Raw genomic sequence first — 24,254 nt, 5'->3', positions numbered from 1 at the left:
GTCCAGCTCTGATTAATTAAACAAGTCTAATCAGATCTCATTGGATTTCACATGAATGGATATGATTTGATCTGTTGCAATTTGTGCTATTGGTCTATTTTGGCCTTTGGGATTCTTTTTTTAATTCCTTCTAACGAACTACTTACAGTATTCTAGAGATTGATTTTTAAAAGTTATTGCTGATCCTGCTGAAGGCTTTCAACACGAGAAGAGAAATTAGTGTTACAAAGATAAGCATTTTGAGGTGTCACATGTTGGAATATTCTCATTTTTGAGCTGAGAAATTCCCTAATATGCGGGGGTAGTCTCATAATATTATACTGATTGTAACACAATTTTTGATATTTTTCATAGAGTTGGAGATCCTAATGTTGTAGAAGATTTTTACAAGCATATGTATTACAAGTGATCCAATTTCAGTAGAATGTAATGAACCAAAAAACTCGTCTCACTATTCAAAACAAAATATTCTACTGCTTCAAATTGGATATCTCTACAAATCAATATATTCAAGCCAGGCATAATGTGGATAATAAATTTTACCATTCAGTAAAAGTTGAGTGCCCACAGAATTTATAAAACAGTAAGAAAATCAGGTTTCATATAATATAAATAACTATGTCATGTCTTACCATAAAATGTAATCCCATCTCTATTCATAATAAAACCTATTGAAGCAAAAATTGCCTACCTTCACGTTGTATACCTGCCTACCAATCATTTTAAAAATATTCGTTCGAAAAACATGTTTTTTTTTACATTCTGCGTTGTTAATTTACTATAGAGCTGGTCGCTGGCTTGATATTTATAAAAAATATCACGTAAGAATATCGACATAAGTCGGTAATTATAGCCACTAAAGTTCTCGTTATACAAAACACCAATGAAAAGGGGAACTGAGGATGAAAAATCTGGTGAAAATAAAAGAGAGACTAAAAATAATTTGCGGTCGTAACTTTACATAGGATATTTTGCGATAGGTATTTTAAATCCTTTGGGTACCTAAAGTAAGCTCATATTTTTAGTCTGTGTACAGTGTGTCGCAAAAGTCCTACTCAACTGTAGGTGTAGGTGGTAATTTTTATACATACAAACAATGACATCGAGTTGAGGTAAAGTAGTTCAAAATTCTTTAACTGCAACTTTATCATTGCTGTTGTAGTTGAAGAACTGTACTGTAGCACCTACCGGCCTGATTTTTGAAGGTATGGAAATGAATTCTGTAGCCCAAACTGGTCAAGAGTAATGAACATTGCAGTTGAAAAACTGTTGAGTACATATCATGACATTTTTTCAAATTGACCTCATCCATGGCCCCCAGAACCACCCCCAATGAGTAGAGTCCCAAAAATTTATACAGTAAAATACTCGTTTGCAAAAGATATACCTATATTCCAATACGATCTTACTCTGAATATGGAAATCATTACCAATTTATTGGACTTTTACCTATTCGGAGAGGTTCTGAGGGCCATCGGAAAAGGTCAATTTGGAAACCAAGGCAATATTCGTGTTCAGAAAAATCGAAAACAGGTACAATTTCATGTGTCACACGAATGCAACTATTTTTTTGACATTTACTCCCTTTGGAGAGGTGCTGGGGGCCGCGTGAATGGAGTCAAATCAAAAATCTGACGTCATATTCGTGTTCGGCGTCACCAAAAATATACAATTTGGTATATCACATACCCCTAATTTTTTTTGAAAGTTTTGCCCAAATTTGGGGGTGGGAGGGAGTGCTCCCCTCCATTAAAAGATCCCATCTCGAAAATTAAATATCTCGAAAAAGCACCTGGGAATTTTTTCAGCATTTTAAATGGTAGCTCCCACTTACATCGCCATTTTGAAATTTGAACTTTCAATTTGAAAGTTCAACTGAACTTTTGAACATTTCACAATACTTAAAAAGTTCAAAATGCAATGCTCTTTCGAACTGTGAAATCAGTTTTGATCAAAATACGTATCATAATAGTTTTGGAGATATGCGCTGCTGAAGTTGAGTACCTCGAGACAATGTGAAAATAACTGAAGCTCCCCCCCCCCACCCGCCCACTGAGGAGGGTGGGACAAAACTGATTGGGGGTTTCTTACTTACCTATTGGGTGGGTATAGACATTGTAAGAAAAATTGAGCGAAATCGAAGGACATGACTCAAAAATGTTGGTCGAATTGAGCTGTGGAATGACCCGCAGCTCAAAAACTGTAAAAAGAAAATTCACTTTTGAAACATCCTGTGCCTTACTATAATATAGGCAAAAAAATCCCTTCAACGTTGATAACATTTCCTGGTGAAAATTGAACACTGCTCAGATGGTCGTTTAAATTACCTACCTTACAGTTATTATCAGTGTTTAAAAATGATTACAGAAATGATACTTTCGTGACATACTGTACCAATTCTGTAGCTAGTTACTTATATAAGTTTTCAACGCGGTCGAAGACTTGTCAAATGGTGGTAAAAAAGATACAATCAGGTTAGTAACATTTTACAGCGGTGATTAATGAAGATTCGTTATAACTTTGTTCGTATCAAAGATGAATTTAGCTTAGCCTACTCTGGCCAGGTCGCTTCACTTCCCATACAGGGATGTTTAAAAGAAGAAAAAAAAACTATGCGACAGTTTATGAGCAGTACAGATGAGGAAAAAGGAGGGGTAGCATGGTTATAATTTTTTTATCTCTAATATCCGTCCTAAATTGAGTAATTAAAGGTCAATTTAACGTTTTGCCTGCGTATAGATGGTTTGACATTCGATTCGATTAAATTTCAGTTGATGCTTGTACTCTAGGGTGCCATACGCCGAGTGCGATGCCGGGTCCGGGCTGGGTTTGTGTTGGGTGTGTGTGAGTGCGTCGAGGAAGAATACGCTACGTTTTCGATTGCTCCCCTAAAATACGCGTTTAATACGATTTTCACAGACTTGTGGCATCAAAGTTCAGGCAGTCGACGGAAATTGCGTCATTTTGCGGATTACACGAGGATGACGCGAATACAAACCGCGAATAAATTACTGGCGTTTGTTTTTCTCGCGTAATATCTCTCTTCTCGACTATACTCTTATACTGTATTGTATGTGTACAATACAATTGTATGTCAAGTAATTTCTACGTTGCTCTGTCTATGCAGTAGGTAAGTATACTTATGGTAGTGTACACTGTATCTACGCGTTCTTAATTTCATTAAATGTACTTCACGACGATGAAATACACTACTATTTTACTATGGTATGAGGTTAACGATGTACAATGTATTTGAAACAGTGTTAAGTGCCAGTAAACTTTGGTAGAATAGTGAAATTGTGTACGGTACGTTTTCTCTCAAATGCTTGAAACGTGCGTTTTATCCTCTTTGAAATTTTGAATGAGTATACGGTAGCGTACAGCTGCGTTGCTCGCTTAAGGCTATTTCCCTTTTTGCCTTTGCCTATGCCGAATAACGTATCGATAGATGAGTCTGTAGCTGTGAAAATGCAAGATTTTACTAGAGTGTGCCTATACTTAATTATTCCAAATTAAACCGGATCAATAGGTTAATACTGATGAAGAGTGAAAATCAATCAGCAAAAATTCGATGAACTTTGGGCTATGGAAATCGCTTTGCAAATATCCACAGTTAATTTGTGCGTAAGGTTGATAGATGAACATGGAAAAATGTGGTTTGCTTTTTTCTTCCGTCACTCGAGTATTGTACCTATTGTACCCTATTATGAAATTAATTTGAAATTGGCGAACATAACTATAACCCGGTGGACAATTTGATAAAACAATGTAAATTCAATTTTGCGTAAAATTACATACAGGCACTACAAATACATTCATCATGCACATCAATAGAGTTTCATTAATAGGCGTGACATCAAAATGTGTTGTATCCCACATTTCCTTTTCGATAGGCCGTACATTTCAGATGAGCTAAATTAACCATCAACTGAGAAATAATAAGCTACATGACGTTATATTATCTGGTCAAGTGGTCAAATAAATTGGTACTATTTGTAGTTAGGAAATGTCACATGATTATTATATAACCTACTAACCATAACAGTAACTATCCCTATACCGGCACAAACAATTTCAAGCCGGGCTAAGAGGTATCGAAATTGGTCTTCAAAATATGCCACCAGTCAAAATTTAAAGTGTTGAAATTCATTTGTCAATTTCTGGCAAACTTTTTCAAATTCAAATTTGGATCAAAATTTTTAGCAAATCGACCAAGAAAGCTAAAATTTGGTCTCTATCCTATTTTCGACCTCCCGAGTCGATTGATGACGGTTTTGAGCCGTTCTAGAGCCTCCAGCCGATTTTATGTTCCTCATTGGTATGTTTTCCAATATCAGTTCCCAAATTATTAGTCGAACCTACCTCTATTGATAGTTTCGTCCCTAGAAATAGGACCAAATTATATTTGCCCCAGGCCCGCATTGGCTCTCGACATCCCAGATGAAATGACATTTCAGTTACCAAAAAATGTTTTTTTTTTTTTTCATTTTCAATGGGTATTGCCAATTTATTTTTTTCGTAGTTACCTATCAAAAAAAACTGTTTTTTTGCTAAAATAAATAAATTATTGCAAAAAAAAACTTCTGCTTTTAGCACAAGTTTTTAAAACTCAGCTGCTTCTTGTCAAAATTGCCAGCAAGTTCTACTTTTTTGACAAGATATTGTAGGCAAAGACCTTTTATTAACAAGTTATCCAAAAAGTTCTGTTTTATGCCGAAATGGTCAGTAAAATCTTGTTGTTAGCTGAAATATTCGGAAAGTACAGCTTTTGCAAAAATTGTCAAAAAGTCCTAACGATTGTCAGAATCTGTCTAAAAAGTGCTGCTTTTTTCATTTTTAAAATCAATCTTTGTAATTTTACATTTTTCCTCTCGATTTCCTTTCCTATTCATTTTTTCAAGTTCTCTTTCATCATTGTCAGGTTTCCATATCCTTTACAGGACATTGGAAATTGCATTTAATGGTACCCTAACAGAGTGAGGCGAATACATTTTTATGAGCTTTCACGCAGTAGTTTCCTGTTGCTTTCTATGTTATCTATAGAGTAATTGATACATCACTAGCCGGGTTTTTGCAACCCTGAGTTCATGTAATCATGCTACCTATAGGTGCTCAAACCAGTTACAGCTTTTTGACACCAGCAACAGATTGCCATGCATTTCTGTTACCTCTGCTATTCTGATGCTCAGAGCTTAATGTATAATAGATGTTAAATGCACTACAATAGATACATTACACGTTAACACTTGCATCTCTAGTGGGATTCGAACCCACAACCTCTTGTTCAGAAAGCCATGACTCATCCCACTACCCACAGAGCGTAAGTTCTCTTTAAAAATAGAAAAATTCTGACCCAAAAAATGTGTAAATGATACTTACCTATGTTTATCACTTCTATAGATGCAGTACACAACATATATTTTTTTTCAGAATATTTAGTATGGGTAAAGGACCTCCTCTTGATGGGTCAATTGTTGGTCAAAAAATTGTTTTCTCTCATTGTCAAGCCAATTTTGGATTAAGTGGCAGGTCAATTTTTTTTAGGGTTTGTAATCTCCATTGAAAGATATAAGCTTATTGTATAATTTTATCATTCACTTTCATAAAATGTTGACCTGACTTTTCCATGTATAATCGCATAAATTACCTCTTGATTTTGGGACAATAATCTGATTTTGAAGCAATCCATGCTTTAGAACAAATTTTAGATGACAATTTTGGGATTTTTTTTTCAAAGTTTTTGAATTTTGGTAAGATTTGTTGAACACGTGTGTATGGTACTGTGTAGGACTGGGAGTACTTCTACTTACTAAAAGTGAAGACGTCTTCCTAAACCACATAAATGAACTTGGGAAACCCTCGTTCTTCGCTCAGACATACGAGTTCTGAGTAAAACTGTGTTGCTATGCAACTTGTAATAAAACACATAAAGTGCGCACTTGTAATAAGTTGTATTTAACAAGTAAAGTACAACTTAATTACTAAAACAATTGAGAGACAATACAGTACGTGGCACATAGGCCTAAAATAATTTCCCTAGCACAATAAGTAGGTATAAGAACGTTACGCGAGTAAGGCTATACCTATAAAAACTGTAAGCTGTGCCAACATTACAGCATTGGAAGTGGTCCATGAACCAAGTCCAATAGATGGCTCTGCCTTATGGAAGTTTCCATAAGCAGTGCTACCACTTCCAAAGGAGCACAACTTCCCATTAGGTGGAAGCTGCGGGCACATCCCCTCCTGGTACAGTACTTTTTGGATTTGAAAAAGATCTTGTTAAAATTTTTGAAAATTGAAATTGAAATTGAAATTTGTATTTCCTGCAATTACTGGTTTTGAGTTAAACTTCTAAACGGTTTTGGGTAAATTGCCGGGTAACTTTTTGTAAGTTTGACTTGCAATATTTTCATATCGAAGGATTTTTTCAACAAGCATTATGGAAACGTGTTTAAATTGAAAAGAATGTGAGAATTGTAACTGAATTCATTACCTTAATGCCAAATCCGAGTATGTCCATACAGAAAAGTACGATTTTACGCATCACTGATAAGGTTTGGATATGCTCGGAAGGGTTCGTTGAGTTCTGATTGAACATCGGTCAGCTTCGTGCATCTTTGGTGCTGCATTTTAACCGTACTCAGATGCAAATTTTTCAATTCAGGGCTTCCCAGAGTCTTATCAGAGACGCAAAAAGACGATTTTGTTTTTGATGGACATACACGGATTTTGCATTAAGGTAGCAAATTGCTCTGACCTCAAATTGAATTTTTTGGTATTTTTTTATTCACAGCTACAATCCTTGGTAACTCCTTTTGAACATGATTTCTAGGGTGAAATTTGACGCTCAACATATTTTGTTCTACTACATTTTTCGCATATTTCGCATAACTTTGCAAACAAAATGCGAAAAACGGGTGAATTTTTCAGTTTTTTTTGGAAATATGAGCCTTATGCAGACAAAATTTCAATTTTATGGATAGGTATAGGAAGAAAGTACTTCCTTGCAAAAGGCGAAAACAGTTTTTGTTGCCAACTCTTCAACCCGGAGCTGTGGTGGTTCAAAGTTTTCTTTTGTCAATTTTACCCCCCCCCCCACACTGTGATAAAAAATGTTTTAAAAAATCATGTTGAAAGACCCATGCTTCCCCCATACGTTCTGCGTGGTACCAGCATTTTCTCCCCACTACTCATGGATATCGATTTTTTCCTGCAAAAAACGCGTTTTTTAGCTATACTTACTGTCCAAGGAAATGGGTTGAGGAGTAGAAATTCCGCTCGAAAATTTTTTTAGAGGTACCCAACAATAATCCATCTTTTTCCAAAACTCGAATCTTCTATCTAAAATCAACAGAATTAGTGATTATTATTCAATCAAATTATTCAAAAGGTTCTTTGAATCAAAATCGTCACAGCCGAAATTATGGAGAAACTTCAAGCTTGGAACGAATGAGTTCTCGTGCCGGAGGCTTCAAAAAGACAAGAAATGAGAGAAAAAACCACTTTGGCTGATGGTTGACATTAGGTAGGTAGTAACAAATTTCAGCGTTTCATACCTAATATCATACGGTTTTAAAATTTCATATAGGGAAGGCGAGGAAAGAGTAAAATTTAAAAAAGGTAATACTAAGAAAACTTGAAAATTTTTTCAAATAAGAGCTGGAGGGCTGAGGTGTTTTCTTATCGTAAAAATTTTCAGTGCTTCGAAATCATAACTTCACAAAACAAGTCCTTGACCTTTTTTAAAATTCAAGTTAAAGCTCAATTTCGAGCCTGCAGCATAAATTTGTAGTTAAAAACAACACATTTTCCACGAAACGCGGATTTCTACCTTTTCAGTGGTTTCCAAACAATTAAACGATGCGAGTTTCCATCGAGTTACGATTTTGGCAAGATAAAAGGTACTTATTTTAGACTCTTACGTTCAAACCATAAAGCAATTATATCAGTGACAATTATACTCGATAGTGAGTATTCAAAATTGAAATCATAGATAATTTTTTCTGAAAAATGGTGTCCCTTCTCAAAAATATTTTTTCCAATTGTCCGAAACTTGGGAAAACTGTACTCGTGCTTTTTACGTAGGTACAATTATGTTGCGATAAAAAATTTTGGAAAAAAGTTCTGCAGTGATTCCAAAAATTTTGAAAACTTTCAATTTTGTGAATAAGGCGTTCTTCTAAAATAAGGATTTTTTGATCAAAGTTGAATTTCCCAATTTCCAAATAATTAAATCATCGTTTTTGGAAGCATTCCTTCTTGGCCTTACTCCCTTCCTACCTCTAAAAACCGTATGAAATATTTATCCGGTATCTGGAAACAAACACCTATAACTAAACGTAAACTAGAAAAACAGACAAGAAAAACGTACAGAGAAAGCGAGAGAAAAAAATGTGTTTATTTTATTGAATAGAAAAATTTATCATTACAAATGAGACGATTACTTACTTTTCCCAAATGGCCGCACACTTGACGTAAAACAAATCACCTCGAGGTACAAATGGATGGCGCGCAAACTGGCTGAAAAAATTTCCCGCGTATTCACGATTGGGAAGTCATTTATTTTCTTGTGTGTTGTTTTAGCGCGCGGTGGGCCAGGCGGGCCCAAGTTCGCAAAATATGATGTCGAGGGTTGCCAACTTTCTTCGCAGCAGCCGAATATAGTATTGCTTTTTACTCAATGTATAGTATACGTAGACGTACGTATAAGGTACCTTATACATATAACTTGTTACTTGTGTAAGAATGCTTGGCCATAGTCCAGTTTTACGATTGATGGTCAAGTACGAGTAGGTACCTCGCGTATAGCAAAGAATGAAAACATATTTTCCAAATTGTTTGCGAAAAATGTAGAAAAAATAATATTCCAAAGAATATATACCCGCAGCTTTTCTGTCGAGATTTGAAAATTTTTTTCTCCCTTATGACGGTGTATGAAAATTAAAAAGAAAAAAATTGCGAAAGTGGATCTGGATATACTCTCTTTTGCTTTTGAATGTTATTTTTTTTTCCTTTAAAGAAAGAAAAAAAAGGGTACAGAAAAGGAAAAGTATATAACGAAGTTCAAATATACGCGTCGTAGTATTAGGCTATGAAAGAAGAAGTACATAAGGAGGGGAAAAAGTAAACACATATGACCGGAAAATTCTTAATGCTTTTTATTTGGGTTTTTGTTGGCTTTTTCAAAAGTAGCAGCAACAACAAAGTAACTCTGTAACAAATTAGTTCACTTTATAGTTGGAAATCGATTAAATTAAACAGAGCCTGGCTTCGGTGTAATGAAACAACAACCTACCTCAAGATTGGCTGTTTCGAAATCGAAATCTCCGACTCGAATGCTCTTTTAAGAAAGATGAATAGGCAATCTAACGTGTATTTACAATCGTTTCGAAATAGGTAGGTACTTATACCGTACGTATGGATTCTTTCAATTCGACGTAATCAAAGGAGAACGAAAAGAGCTTCGTTAATTTGAATTTTTCCATTCTCGAAAAGCTGAAAAGTGCGTAGCTGTAGCCTGTATAGAATATAAGGCATCGGCGAAGAAATCAGATGTCTTTCGAATAACTATGTTACAGTGTCGACGAACGACGATACGAGCATTTGCTTTTAATACTATGGATTTGCGCGTTATCTCGAAGCCCCTTAAGCGTGGTCGAACAAGCGAAAATGTTAACGTTATTAAAACAAAGCAATAAAAACTCTCTTTCTAGCCCGTTGAACATTTAATGAAAAATTTAATCGGTTGTCGTTAGGCGTCGAAATTCGATTACTAAATTACCTATAGCGAAATACGGATGGCATAGTGATATCTACTTTGTTTGTATACGTAATACGATGAAACACCTACTTGTATCGAAGATTGTTCGTATTATTGGCCGGATATTTTTGCTAAAATTACACGCTTATAATTCGGTCTTATTTTCTTTCACTCGTATACAGTGATATTGACGTCACATTCAAACTAAATGCGGAATTAGGCTACCTCTTTTTTTCTTTCGATTTTTTTCCCGCCAATACTAAATTCATCGAAACGACTTAATTGAAGTTTTGTGAATTGACGACGGCGGCGATTTCCCTCCTGGCCGCTCTCCTGCTCGTTTGTTTACTCGGCGATATTAGTGTTGTTGTAGGTAGTAGTTTTACAGAATGGAATAGGTAGGTACGAGGGGAACTTGGGGGTGAAAACGATGACCCGGAATCATTTACAGGGGTAAAGTTGAGAGAGCGTCGATTGGTGATGTTGATTTTAGAAATTTTTCATCGTTGTTGAGAGAAAAAGTCCGGAAGCAGTTTGAAAAAATTAAACCTTACGCAATCAGCACTTTTTGTCTACGTTTTTACACGGTACGTTGATTCATTTGTAAAAATATACCTAGTTGGCGCGAATTATCATTATTATTCTTTAATGAGCTGCGATGAGATGATAAAGTTACAGCACGTGGAATTATTTTTTTCGCCCTCTTCGTGTTACGGAGATTCGGATATTTGAACCAGCTTGTTTTGCAAAACTTTTCGAGGTAAAATTTTACCTCAAGATGGAGCTCCTAAATGTACTACAGTAGGTTGTTTTTCTGATATTTTTGAACTTTTTGATGAGACGTATGGAAAATTGAAGTATAATTAATGATCTTCGAGCAGATCTGCAAATTTAAACCCACTTTGCTTGAAACTGTGCCACAAGAAATTTGAACTTTTCTGCTCTACGAAGAGACGAAAACACATTTGATCCCCTTAGAATGTTCAAATTATTGTAATTTTGAAGGCAAACAATTTTCTACAACGCTGCAAGTCCTCTTAATCTGTTTTCCAATTCATACAAATTTCTTCAAAAAAAAAAAAAATGAAACTCTTTGGACCAGACTGAGAAAATTTTAAACAGTGCCTATCCAAAAATACAACTCAAAGCAAAATTTCAAGAACTGAATTTAAATGTTCGATTTTCTGAAAAAATTTTACAATTTCAAATTTGCCTCATTTGCAATGAAAAAACATCAAAATTTTCTCCAATTAAAGTTCTCGTAGAACGCTGAAATTTGGTTTGTGGACTACTCTATTTTAGATTTGTTTTTGAAAAAAAATGAAAGATTCGCCAGTAAATAGCTAAAATTTAATTCGAATCAATTTTCAACATTCTGAGTCAATTAGTGGCGAGTTTGAACCGATCTTGAGCTTCTGCTTTATTTCATTAGTTACCTATTCATTTTTCTATTTATAGTGGTTTTTGAAAAATTTCTATGAAAAGGGAGAAAGGAAAAAAAGTCGGTAAAAGGTGTTGGAGTTGAAAATAAAAATCAAGTTACGAATTATTGCAAAAATTCTTCCTTTCCTTCCCCCCTCCCCACTCTCCTTCTCGCCACTCCCTTATTATTTTGTTGTTAAATAGGTATTTTTTTGAGGCAAAGTAATTCGTCTGCTTACAAATGAGGCACCTATCCCAACAAGCGCGATCATTTTTCAAAAAATTCGTAGAAATTGAGCATATTTTCGAAGGCAAAATTTATACGTTCACCATTTTTTCATTATTTTGTTCATGCAGTTTAAACATTTTTCTACTCTGTAATTCATTTTCAGTCACTCCAGAGAAATAGGTAATTTCCTCAAAAATTTGAAACTCGCTGGAGGCTTCAAAGAGGGGGCGATGGGACAAACACACCAAACAGTATCTTGTCAAAAAACTACTCGTTCGTATTCCTGCTTTGAAAATTTGATCTTTTTCATTTTTTCTAGAATTCATCAATTGCCCGAAAATTCACTTCTGAACTGGCACTCCAGGAATTTGGCAGTAACCACCTAAAATGATCGAGAAAGTACTCAATGAGCATTGTCACAAGTTATTCCCCCATCCACACCATGCGGTGGGGGTATTTTAATAATAAAGAAGAATAAACTTATGTCTCTAAATATAATTATAGCTTCACCCCAAGTCTAAGCGGGGAGGGGGAGGGAGGAGATGAGACGGATTGTCCACCGCAACCCAAACCCCTAGGCAGTTGCCTAAGGCCCAGTTTTCACTTCCCAGGTTTCTTTTCCATGCATACCTGTTCCAATCACAACTGAGCCCCCAACCCATCTCAAGGTGAAGTTTGAAGGGGGAGTGATTTCACCTAGGGGTGATCCCAACCAGTTAGGTCCCCTAGTTATTGCCACAAGGTTTATTTTGACTTTTGTGGGGCAGTCAATGCACTTGCTTAGGGCGCTTCTCATCAACTGCCCACAAGAAAAGATTGTTTTCTATATTATAAGTTTAGTTTTTGGTATTTACAAGTATAGATAAATATTATAGTAAATTTTAGGATTATCTCAAGATCCAGGTAAATTTGGTCCTGAGTATTTCATGTCTTGAATTTGGCTTCGGGCATAATTTTATTTACAGTTGACAATATTGGTTTTTGACATCTTGTTCAGGTAGTCAAAGTCATGCTAACAGGGTGCAAACTCTCAAGAGTCACCATAAGGCCCTTGAAGCACCCTAGGAGCGCTCTCTCAACTAATTTCCATCAAGTTGGTCCAAACTTCACCCTAATCTTGGCACTGTGATTTTTAGCTCTACACATTTGGCTGTCGGAGCTTTCATTGTTTGTACAAAGTCTTCTATTATCAGCTTGTCCTTGCCTCTTTCTTTGGTTACTGCATATAGAACGCAGTTCCCTTTACTGTATACAAAATAATACTATCAACTGACGATACTGGCAACTCTATTTAAAATACATTGAGCGTTTTTGTCTCAGTAATAGCTCGATCTGAACAGCCGGGATAACTAACTCTTATCAAAAATGCTCTGATTGGTTGGTTTATAACTGGTTTGAATCTCATGCATCGCGCATCCGCGAAATTCAAATAAGCAAATCAGATGCTTGGGGTAGTTGTGGTAAGATTTAGTTTCACCCTAGGCTGCTAGGAGGCTAAGACACCATTTTCGATGGAGTTGCCAGTAATTGTCAGTTGATAGTATTTGCTGTATATCTCCACCACATCACCCACTTAGGCACTTCTTGACTTTAGAGTGTCAATATTGCCAAAAGCTTGCCTAAATAAGAGCGCAATGCCCTTACTCATCTTGAAGTCTCGGCTAAAACAATGCACCAAGGTGTACTCTGGGATTTGCAGCATTAGGTTGTCTTCTAGTTCTTATATCGCAAATACTCCATTTGATCTGACTGATATATGTCCCCAGTTGTTCCTCTGGATCTGTGCTTCGCGTTTTTTTTTTGTTGATATGTTCAAGTATACTCTTCACCTGAGCTGGGGTCAGTTTGCCGGTGTGCAGTTCACTGATGCTTAGGTACTCCCTGTATGGAAGCAGGGAGGACACAGAAGCTGGCCCCACTGGGTGGTAGAATCTCTCCTTTATGGCTCTGAGCACAAGATTTTTCATTGAGGTGGTGTATCTGTGGTTTGTGAAGATCAGGCTGTAGGCCGGTGTCCCAGATCATCGGATACAACTAGCTGGTCCATGGCCCTATCAATTATCCTACACGCCACATTTTGGTATTTGATATCGGCGAAGTGCTTCCCCAGAATGGACTGGGGGCTGATCGGATTGCCCTTAACAGTTGGCTTTTTTGTATGATCGAAGAATGACCTCACCACTGCCTCACTGGAAGTCTTGAGTTGACATCTTCTAATGTGTGGCTGTTCTCATATGGTCCCGGTGGTATGACCCTTGTTCCAGACACCAGCCCCCCCCCCCGGGAGCTCTCTTCAGGTTCTGGTTTTTCTCCTACCACCAATTGTGAAGCCTCATGCCTTTCAGCACCACTCAACATATCGGTCGTCGCGCCACAAGTTATTGGTTTCAAAGTTTAATTTGGAACTTCCAGAGCGATTTGAAATTTCTAGATAACCAAAAATGAACTTTAGGACTTGAAATGTTGTTTTTAGTGGTTTTAGAATATGTTTTTTTAATCTAGCTTGATTTTGTTCAAAATTGTAGTACACCAATTGAAAAAGTTCTCTTTTTCAGATTGATTCATCCTGATTCAATCTAATCATGATCTCAATAATCTTGATCCATTCACCATAATTCGATGATTATTGTACTAAAAATTTCTCTTGGCAAATCCTAAACGTTTCATTTTCTTAAGGATTTTGTTTACCGACTATTACGAATGATTTGATCACTCTTGATCCTGATAATTTCAAGTGCCACACCACGAAGTACTACATACTACTATGGGAGATGAAATAATTCAAAAAAATCATACCCTTTTTCAATTAAAAAATCAATTGTACTTGGCTTGTAAACGCTTTCGGAATATTTTTCGTAAAAATTGTAACTTCTTACGTGACTGGAATAGGTAAAACTCGCTGATGAAATTATTAGGAGAATAAATTAATTTATTCGTCAATTAATACGCGCTAAACATGAAAACGCGGAACAGCGCGAGCATAATATCAAAGGGTTTTTCGCTTCGTGTTTCGTTTCCACGTACCTAGCTAATTAAACAACGACCAATGAAAATTAACGCTCATTTTAAACCAATTTGTTAGAAATTGAAAAGTTAACGTTAGAATGGGGTTTCTCTGTCTGTACATATATAAAAGAAACGAGAAACATGTACATACGTTCGCTCTATAATACGTAGATATACGTCTAGCGCGATTGAAATAGGTATACGTACCTACAGTGAGTAGATGAGGAACCCACTTTGGTATTTTTTTTTCACCCTATTTCGTTTGTAATTCTTCGCATTGTGTGGGTACCGCAGTTTCCACCAACATGGTCGTATCATCGATTAAAATTTAATTACGTGATGAAATTAAGAGCTCCATTTGTGTCAAACGGTATTAATTGCGGTGTTTTTGAAATCACAGCCGAATTGGAACGTCGTCGCTGCACGTAGATACTGTAATTAAATTATTCAATATCGTAAACCGCTTGATATTGCCTGATTATAACTCTACTGGAACGACTGTGTGAACTGTAATGTGTTGTATACTGGCAAGGATCGTCGTGAATTCCTGGATGAAAATTTTTATTTGTTATAAATTCTGTTACAAACTTACAAATAGGATGTATTCACGAATAATTATACGATATATGCGTGATTGCGTGTGTTTTGTATGCTGATCCCGATGTATTCGTAATCAAACGAATGTGTTTTGGTTTCAGGTTACGTTAGATGTACCATATGCGTCACCTCCTCAAGGCACCAAGTATTTCACAATTATCGGACCACATATTGACTGCATGGATGAACAATATTTGGTAAGAGGAAATTAACATTTTTGTTTCTAGTTTTATGTAGATTAGAAATTAATCAACGTACCTACATACATACAATAAGCATTTATAAGGAAAACGTACAACTTAATTTTTAAAGTATTTTCAATTTTTATAAAAATAAGAGAACTTTGAGTACTCTGCCGAGGGGAAGGGGCGATAATAAAATTCAATTTGAAAATTAATTTCTTGGAAATTGAGTGAAAATTGGTCTTTACTACAACTTTTTCACATTATTAAATAATCACTGAGAGAACTGTTTAGTAGAAATTTCGGTAAAATTTAGTAAAGTGGCCCTCTGGTTACCCTTTTTGTGAAATTTACTACATTTTTTAGTAGTATGTACCATAAAATGTAGTACAAAAAGTAATTTTTACTATGTTTTTCAGTAAGATGTACTATAAAATGTAGTAAATACTACAAAAAGATGACCAGAGGTCTCCCTTACTACAGTTTTTAGTAATTTTTACTGAAGTGATTTTTCTCAGTGTAGCTTTCAATTTTGTACTTGCCATCAAAAAATTGAGCTTTCGTACCTTGAAGGTTCAGTTACACCATTTTCTTTAAACCTCCGAAAAATGATTAAGTAATTCCTAGTTCAATCAGTCTTGAGATATGGGCCTTTATACGAGTATACAATTATACATATAGTCTACTTAGAGTCGCAAATAGATCAATATTAGATTAGATGCCAAAAGAATTGCATACTCGGTTTGCCGTAAATAATAAGGTGTATTTACGGCAAACTGAGTATGCAATTCTATTAACACCATCGAATAGGCTTCCTAAAACCTGTTCTTTATAATCTGAAATTATAAATGCAGTCGAACTCACTCTCTTATTTTCTTTCGTTAATTTCACAAGTTCTCTTTGAAGGCCTGTTTGTTTCAAATTTTATGAGAAATAGTCATTAGCTCATGACGAGTAAAATTTTCTTAATAAAGAGCAGATCCTAATTTTTTCAACTCGAAAGTCAACTTTATTTGCTGTTTTAATGAAATAGTCTGCTTCTGTTAGTTCTTCGTGTAATACGATGCCCCCCCCCCTCCTTCCCCCTTCGCAAATTGTAAAATCGAAAAATTTAGATCAAAATATTTTTATCTTCTAGCTCTTTCTTTCACAAATACATACGAGTAAATTTTAAATTTTATTGTCCATATTTACAATAATTTCAATAAATGAATGTTTTGAGTAAAAATTCTAATTTTGGACGCAATTTTCAAAATTTTATACCTAAATTTAAACAATAAGGACGAAAGGGAAGGAAAAAATATAAATGATCAGTAACTTTTCAGTGACCTTGATTATCTATCTTTCAAAAACTGACAATTTTCTATTTTATTGAGGTTTTATTTAAAAGCTATATAAAGTTTGAATAACGTTTCATCATTTTAAATCATTATGGTTCACAATCCTTTTCAATCTTTTTATTTGTAATGACGCGCGTGATTTACTACTTTTTTTTCTCGATTTCTTATTTTTTGACCTCAGAAAAATAAAAATATAATTTCGTTGCTGGATGAGTTTTTCTTTCAAAAATAATTTTTTTTCCAAAATTGTCATTTTATGTTATTTTTTTTTAGAATGATCTCTCCTCCTTATTCCCATTTAGCAACATATTGCAACAAGTTACTTGATATTTTTCAAATTATTTTTCGTAATTTTATATTTAGCATTGAATCATTTTTTTTGGTCGAGTTTGCAACATTTAATTGAATAGATGTAAATTCACATTTAAAAAAATCATTTTTCTAAAAATTGTTTAGTTTTTGTATCTTTTTTTAGTTTTTTTTTCTTAATGACTTCTCCTTCCTTCCCACCACCCAACGTTTCAACAAGAAATTGTAAATTAAATCACCTCGTGTTTTACTCGTACAATCATTTTTCAAAAATTAGATTCAACATCACATACCTAATTTTCACACATATACTTCTTCGACGTTTCTATGAAAGATGAAAATATAATTTCATCAAAATACACCTATTCTCCGCATAATTTTTTTTTAAATTCTGTCAACTGGAAATTTTTTTGAATTTACTGATCTACAAAGGACCGATTTTTATTTTTTTTTAAATTATGTAACAGTGGGGTTAGACAGGGCTGCTAGAAGAATGGATTATAATAATTTTCTCCTAAGGTGGTTTTCTGAAAAACATTCCTTTGAGAAGGAACATTTTCCAAATAAATACCTAGCTAACTCTAGAATAGGCAATCCTTTCTACCTCAATGTACATAGTGAGAAGGTACTATACTATAAATAAAGAAAGCCTTCTCGTACCAATTCGTCGTTGTTGTGGTTCCTTATCCTTACAGGACATTGGAAATCGCATTTTTGTGGTACCCTAACAGGGTGGGGCGTATGCCTATTGCCACTGTGATTATTCTAGGGAATCGACATTGTTTCGAGCTTCCACTAGTAGTTTCCCATTGCTTTCTAGTGACATCTACACAAGCACCTTGGAGCTAGCCGGGTAGTTTAGAGACTCTGAGCTCCTCAGTGTTGACCTCTATAGATGCTCGAACCAGTTTCAGCTTTTTGATTCTGCTAACAGATGGCGTGCATTATCTGTTAGCTCGGCTAAACTGGTAGTCCCACAGTACTTGGCGTGTAATGTTGATAATTGCAGAAAAGATTTTTTAATTACACGCACAAGCTTGCCTCTGTAGCTGGCAACTTGATTGTAAATGGAAGAATGCAATGTAGTTGTATTCTTTTCCATTTCAAATGCTGAGGTGATTAACACATCATCAACTATCATTTGGGATATTGGATTAATTAAAAAGCAGGGTAGACAACACTAGTGTGAATACAGCATACTCGGCAATAGTATACTTTGTAACATAAAAATAAGGAAAAGTACCTATTCAGATGACATTTATGACGTCACATTTATGACGTCATCTGCATACTTTCTTGATGGCACTATATAAGGGCGAACGCAACCCCGGTAAAAGAATTGAACAATTTACCTTAGATGATGAAGATACATATTATAGTTTTACTGTACACGTTGCCTTCCTCTCCCTGGCGACCCCAATACTAGTCACATCGGCAGGTATGGTTAGTAGATCCGCTTTTGTAGGGTTATCATCCCTGTCATCCGGATAGATTAGGGATGAGCCAAAAAGTACAGCGATCTTACGAGGAAATTAATGAAGTATCGCGTTATAGAAAGAAATCAAAGATACCATCCATAGATGGGTATATTAAAAATAGGGAGAATGAAACTAGCCATACCAGCCTTGTAAACATTTGTCACGACTGACGTTGATCCAGAGAGCTCGAGTGTCCTGGACCAAGTGATTTTTCTAGCATCACAATCCTTGCAACAAGGCTCAGATCGCGAGTACATTACGTAGCTTATTGCTCCTCCCACAGGATGAGTACAATAATAACCCACGCTCATAGAAAAAATTAAGCTAATAACTACTAAGGCGATCAGGGCATATCTGCTCATCACAATTACTATTCCAACTTTTTTTTCATTTAGAAATAAAAAGTTGCTTTAGCGACACAATGAATAAGAATTATGTTTACTGTCTTGAAAAGATTATCATTCATTTTCTTTACTTTTTTGGAAGGACATCATCTCCCTCTCCTCTGTGCAAGTTGTTTCACTAAAATTTCTTAAAAAAGATGGGTATATAAAAATAGTAAAAGCAAAAAATCTACATTTTACATAATTTGGACACCAATGACTAGAGAAGATAAGGTATATAAAAATGAACTCTCCTGAAACCAAAGAATCGAGTTAAATAAAAATCAATTTCAAGATTTCCAACTCTTTTTTTTTAATTTTATGAATATGATAGATCCTTTTCTTTTTAACGTTGAAAAAAAAACAATTTTTTGAAGTTGTCAAAATTAAAAAATGTGTTCTTATATTTTTTAAAACTAATTCAATTTTTTTAATGCATATTTTTTTGCAAAATATATATTTTTTTTTTATTTTTATTTTCATTTTTCCAAATTATACCTACTTATCTGATCAGACTGGAATATGATCTCAATTCTATTTCGATTTCTTCTTGATATTTTGTCAGAAATTTTTTATCATAGGGATTTGACAAGACAACTGTCGCGCTCTAGGAAATGGTAGTCAAAAACACTGGAACTAACGAAAGGTCCCGTTGTTATCAGCAATTTTCAACAATTTTCCTTCAATTTTCACAACATTACATTCCAATGTTTATACTGGGACCTTTCATCAGCCAATCATAAACAAGGCGACACTAGCGCGGCGCACCTCTGTCAAGTTCCTATTGCTCAATAATTTTAAATCCTAACAAAATAATTGTTACTTTTTTTTTTACTTTTTTATGATTGATTGAAACTTTGGTTATTCGAATTTATCTCTCTAAATTTGAAACAGTCAATTTCACTGCTTAGCAGTCACGACATTTTGCCTTTTTATAGCAGTAGTTTTTTTTTACTGCAAAACAGTGAAAAATTACTGAATTGGTCAGTCAAAATGATTTTTTACTGACCAATTCAGTAATTTTTCACTGTTTTGCAGTAAAAAAAAACTACTGCTTTAAAAAGGCAAAATGTCGTGACTGCTAAGCAGTGAAATTGACTGTTTCAAATTTAGAGAGATATGTATCTATGCTTTTTGATTGTTTTATTTAGCTAGAACAAGAAGCATGTAATATTGCTCTGCTAGTGCTAGTTGTGTTTGAAAAGTTCAAAAATGGACCGTTGCCCTTTTCATTGAAATTTCAAAAAAAATCACTCGATGGTACCTATCTTCTATCCAATGTCAACAAAAACGAATGCCTACTCGTTTCCATTCCAAGTACATTGTATAATCCTCTGCTTCATTCTGATATATTTAGGGTATATGGACTCAAATTACATAAAGCTACAGTGCAGTATAGCTTTGCCTCTCCTGACATATACTCTCTGGGTACATCATTAAAATACCCGCAGCTACAAACAGACGTAATGTAGGTATCGAATCTCTTCACAAAGGGATGTAATTTCACATCGTATAGAGTGTGAGATTTTGCGGGCACACTGTACCGTAATAATAATTTATTAATTGCGTTCTTCTACTCAACCAATCCTTTTATATGCGAAGAGAAAAGCGAACAAAATGTTCTCTGTATAGTCTACGAGTAGATATTCGTTCGCAGCAGCCGAAATCATCGTAACAACAAATTGCACTATCTCGGCCCCACGATTCAATATTTGCGAAGAATCAATTAAGTTGAAAGCTATAACTATACTGTAGTATTGATAAAAGCAAAGATGTCAGATTGAATGTTGAATTATTTTAGGGCAAGTTTGTCTCTCCATAATTAAGATGCAAGAACAAATTAACCGATCTGAAAGCCTAATTTGTTGCTACGATTACTTCATCGTTGCAAGGCTGCTTTTCGATTCTAATTTAAATGCAAGTTGTTCTCGACGTTTTCATTAAATTTTCAAGACGTACTTATTTTCAGAAACTTTCTTGGAATAGAATTCTTTTTGTTGTCGAAATAATTTTTTTTTGAAACTGAAAAAAAAAGGGAAAGAGGGAGAGTATCTTGAAATCTTAAACAAAGATTTTAAACCAGCGTTCAAAAATGTAAAAAATTAAAAACCGATTTAGAAAGTAAATTCGAATCTTACCGCGAACAAAAAAAAACACAGAATTCCATAAATAACCCCCCCCCCCTCCAAAAAGGATATCGAAACACTGGGAAATCATCGTTCGTTTACGATGTTTGCGTTTTCGAAATGACTCAAACGATACAAAGTTTGCGTTAAAGTTTCTTTTAACGAAAGAATTGTTGGAAATTCGTTACAAAAAAATATAATCTATCCTCGTTTTGAATGGAAATTTCGTACACGTAAAAAACCATTTTTATACAGAAGACGATGGAAATTTTCAACAAAGTTGCTCTATGGAACTTATAAAATGCTCGATAAATTTCATTTAATTCGGATTTTCTACGTAGAGGTATTTAAACGACTCGAGGGCGTGCTATTGAGGCAATTTTTCCAATAAACATTCTATCAATCGTAAAACTCGCTCCTCGCTGCCGCCGTTCGCGTTCGCGTTCGAGTGCAGATAGGCAACTAATCATTGGAGCATAAAGCGGACTTAATGGTGTTCGTTGACCGTCGTCGCACGTTATAATAGAAAACAAAACGATAGAGGAAAAAAAATTGAGAGAGAGATAGAGACGTGTAGTGTAGTAAAATCATTAATCCTTTTATATAAAGAATACCCGCCACAAAGCTCCTGTGAATAAAGAGAAGGAAAATGCCAAAGTGTTTTTTAAACGAGTAATTACCGGGTAATTTTTTCGATAGTGTAACGAGACCTGTTTGGGGTATACCACGGGGGTGTAATTTTTCAACCACGTCACCATACATATTGAGAGAAGATTGATGAGATTTCGCTGTATATATATATCGTCGTGTATTTTATAATAAAAAGCAACGGTTTTTTTTTATGTCGTAGAAACCAGTATCCGGATTGAATAAAAAAACAACTTGTTGTCTGTGCTGTAAAAGAGGTCCGATAGCTTTACGCTGCCAGTTACTCAGATCTGCGTACGTTTGCGGTGAATCAATTAAATTAAAAGCCACTATCGATAATCAAGGCGAAGAAGATGTTAGATTAAAAGTTAGATTATTTCAGGTAGGTACCTCTACACCTATCCTATAAATAGTATGGTCAAATACGAAATATAAATCGTATACTAGATTGGAACGTATACCTACCTATTCATAAGTAATATGTATTTATGATTGTTACAGCATGTCGAGTATTTCATATTCAGAGGTGTTCTGGGAATGTCGAAAGATATCAATCATTTAATTTTGGAACTAACCGGCGACATTGTCGCACCTTGTACGCAAATTAAATGGGATTCGGCGGATAGTCTAGTTGTTCCTATTATGCCACCGTCACTGTCCAGTAGTTGTAAATTAATTCATATTAATTACGTTCTTAAAGTAAGTTGCCATTTTAATTAAACAAAAATATATAGGCTCGCAACTTTGACGCAGTAGTGGCGGATTTGACTACAGGCAAGGGCGCATGAAACGACCATCATTTACTCCCCAGATCCCAGCAGAGCTCTCAAGTGAGCCTTTCCGCATTCTATATTATACATACCCGGCGGTAAAGCGCAAAGAGAGGGTTGATTTATGCCTAAAAACTATATGCATAGCGTAGAGTATAGAGCTGCTCTCGTAATATGGTTATTTTCCACCAACAAACGTGTGGTTTCTGCAAATGAATTTTCACTTATAAATAATGCGATAAATATAATCGAGTGCTTGAAAACAGTGGGTAAGCCCTTGGATTATTGAACCATCTCTGAATCTGTTTGTCTGGTCAAAGGTTTAAAAAAGGTTGAGTTATGGAATCTCTTTCAATTTTGCTTGACCATTTTAAAATCGTGCTTAACCAATGACCCTAATTTTCATTGGTTTATGTTTTTGAGATTTAAAAATTTATTTAGATAATTTTTACTAGATTTTGTTCAAATTTCGAGGTATGTACTTTATTATCTGTCGTTTTTAATCGTTTTAAAATAATTTTAAGAAGTTTTAACGACGTTTCATGAATTTTTCGTTGAATTTTGCTTTATAGAAATTTCTGATATTTGTACCTAACATTTAGAGTTCTTATGCAGATTTTACTTAAGTATACATATTTTCCTTTTCTTTTTTTTATGATTTTTGTTATAATTTTTTTCAAGTTTTCTGTTTTTAGCCAAATTTTTGTAAAAAATGATGGCTATTGCGGTAGCCCCGACTTTGGATAAAAAGGTTGGATAAGACCTGAAAAATTAAAACCACGTATTCTACTCATGAATAGGAGTAAAAAATGTTACGAGTGTATACACCATGGACCAAAACCTCTTCATTTCGGAGTTATTGACCTTTGAAGGGGGCCAGCTGTTTTCTTAAAATTGGCTATTTCGGCGTCTCTATTGAAAATTTTTGGAGGGTAGGTGGTGGAAAAAGTGAAAGTGAGATCTCAGAAATGTAGAGCACCATTCTTTTCTGTTTTGGTTCATAACTTGATGTTTTGAAGTCAGAAATGTGTTTTCTTACATGAAAAACAATCAAAACTCCAAGTTGAATTGAATTATTTCGAATTTTATTAATTAATGCGGTAGCACTTCTCATTCGACACTCATTAAACGTTAATTTCTCTTTTTTGGTCCACTGGATGCTGAATAATCAAATTTTTCAATTTTGACAAACTCTCTAATTTTTTATAAACTAATCACTTTGAAAGTTTCCTGGACTCAATTTTCAATTTTAATTACTTTTATATAAAAAAAAAAAAAAAATGCTATTCCTCAATAAAACGTGATTTATCTCAACCAATATGCTCACTTTGGCAACATCGCAAAATTTTTCACCGTAAATTACGATTTTGTTTCCTAAAAACAATAGAAATTGGTGGCTGGCAAATGATTGCACTTCAAATCAACTAATTTAAGAGGTAAAAAATTTGAAAACGAAATTGTAGTTGCGCTTCCCTGATTCGAATAGGCGAAATGTAAATGCGGTGTTGCCATATTCTACACAACTTTAATTGCAAATATCTCATTAAGGGTTGGTTTTTCAAAATTTTTGCAAAGGAAATTTTTTCTCAATTCGACGAGTAGAATAATTTATGTGGTTTTAATTTTTCAGGTCTTATCCGAATCACCCTGTATAGATTTATAGCTTTATAAGTTTCAGCCAACATTTTATGACCTGAAACCTGTTCTAATAGATCAAATACAGTCAAATTTGGCAAGTGGGGTTTTCTCAAAAAGTATATTTGACCCTTGGAGTGGGGAGGGTCAAAGTTGAAAATTACAGAAATGCCATTTCTTTGGAGGGGCATAATATAGTCCCAAATGGACAAAAAGGGTCCAAAATCACACCATTGGTCAGCACCTCCATTGTGATCAATATATGCAAATTTCAGCTTCCTAGGTCATCCCCACCTTATTTTAAAAGGGAAAAACCACTTTTCATCCCTATTTTTGGCCCCCTCACCCCTAAAATGTACCTGGAGGGTC

General features: G+C 34.9%; 1 protein-coding gene across 1 annotated transcript in view; it reads left to right on the top strand.

Annotated features, from left to right (window-relative positions):
- The window catches only part of LOC135847264 (arrestin domain-containing protein 3-like), a 95,665-nt gene that overhangs the window by 68,770 nt on the left and 2,641 nt on the right, over positions 1-24,254 (top strand). Inside the window, exons 5-7 of the mRNA XM_065366721.1 lie at positions 15,116-15,211; positions 21,683-21,862; positions 21,982-22,179. Coding sequence (XP_065222793.1) covers positions 15,116-15,211; positions 21,683-21,862; positions 21,982-22,179 — 474 coding nt within the window. The remainder of the gene's footprint in view (positions 1-15,115; positions 15,212-21,682; positions 21,863-21,981; positions 22,180-24,254) is intronic.

Source organism: Planococcus citri, chromosome 5, assembly GCF_950023065.1.
Source record: "Planococcus citri chromosome 5, ihPlaCitr1.1, whole genome shotgun sequence".
NCBI classification, from domain to species: domain Eukaryota; kingdom Metazoa; phylum Arthropoda; class Insecta; order Hemiptera; family Pseudococcidae; genus Planococcus; species Planococcus citri.
Note: the sequence above shows the minus strand (reverse complement) of the source record. Positions and strands in the feature narration are given on the sequence as shown.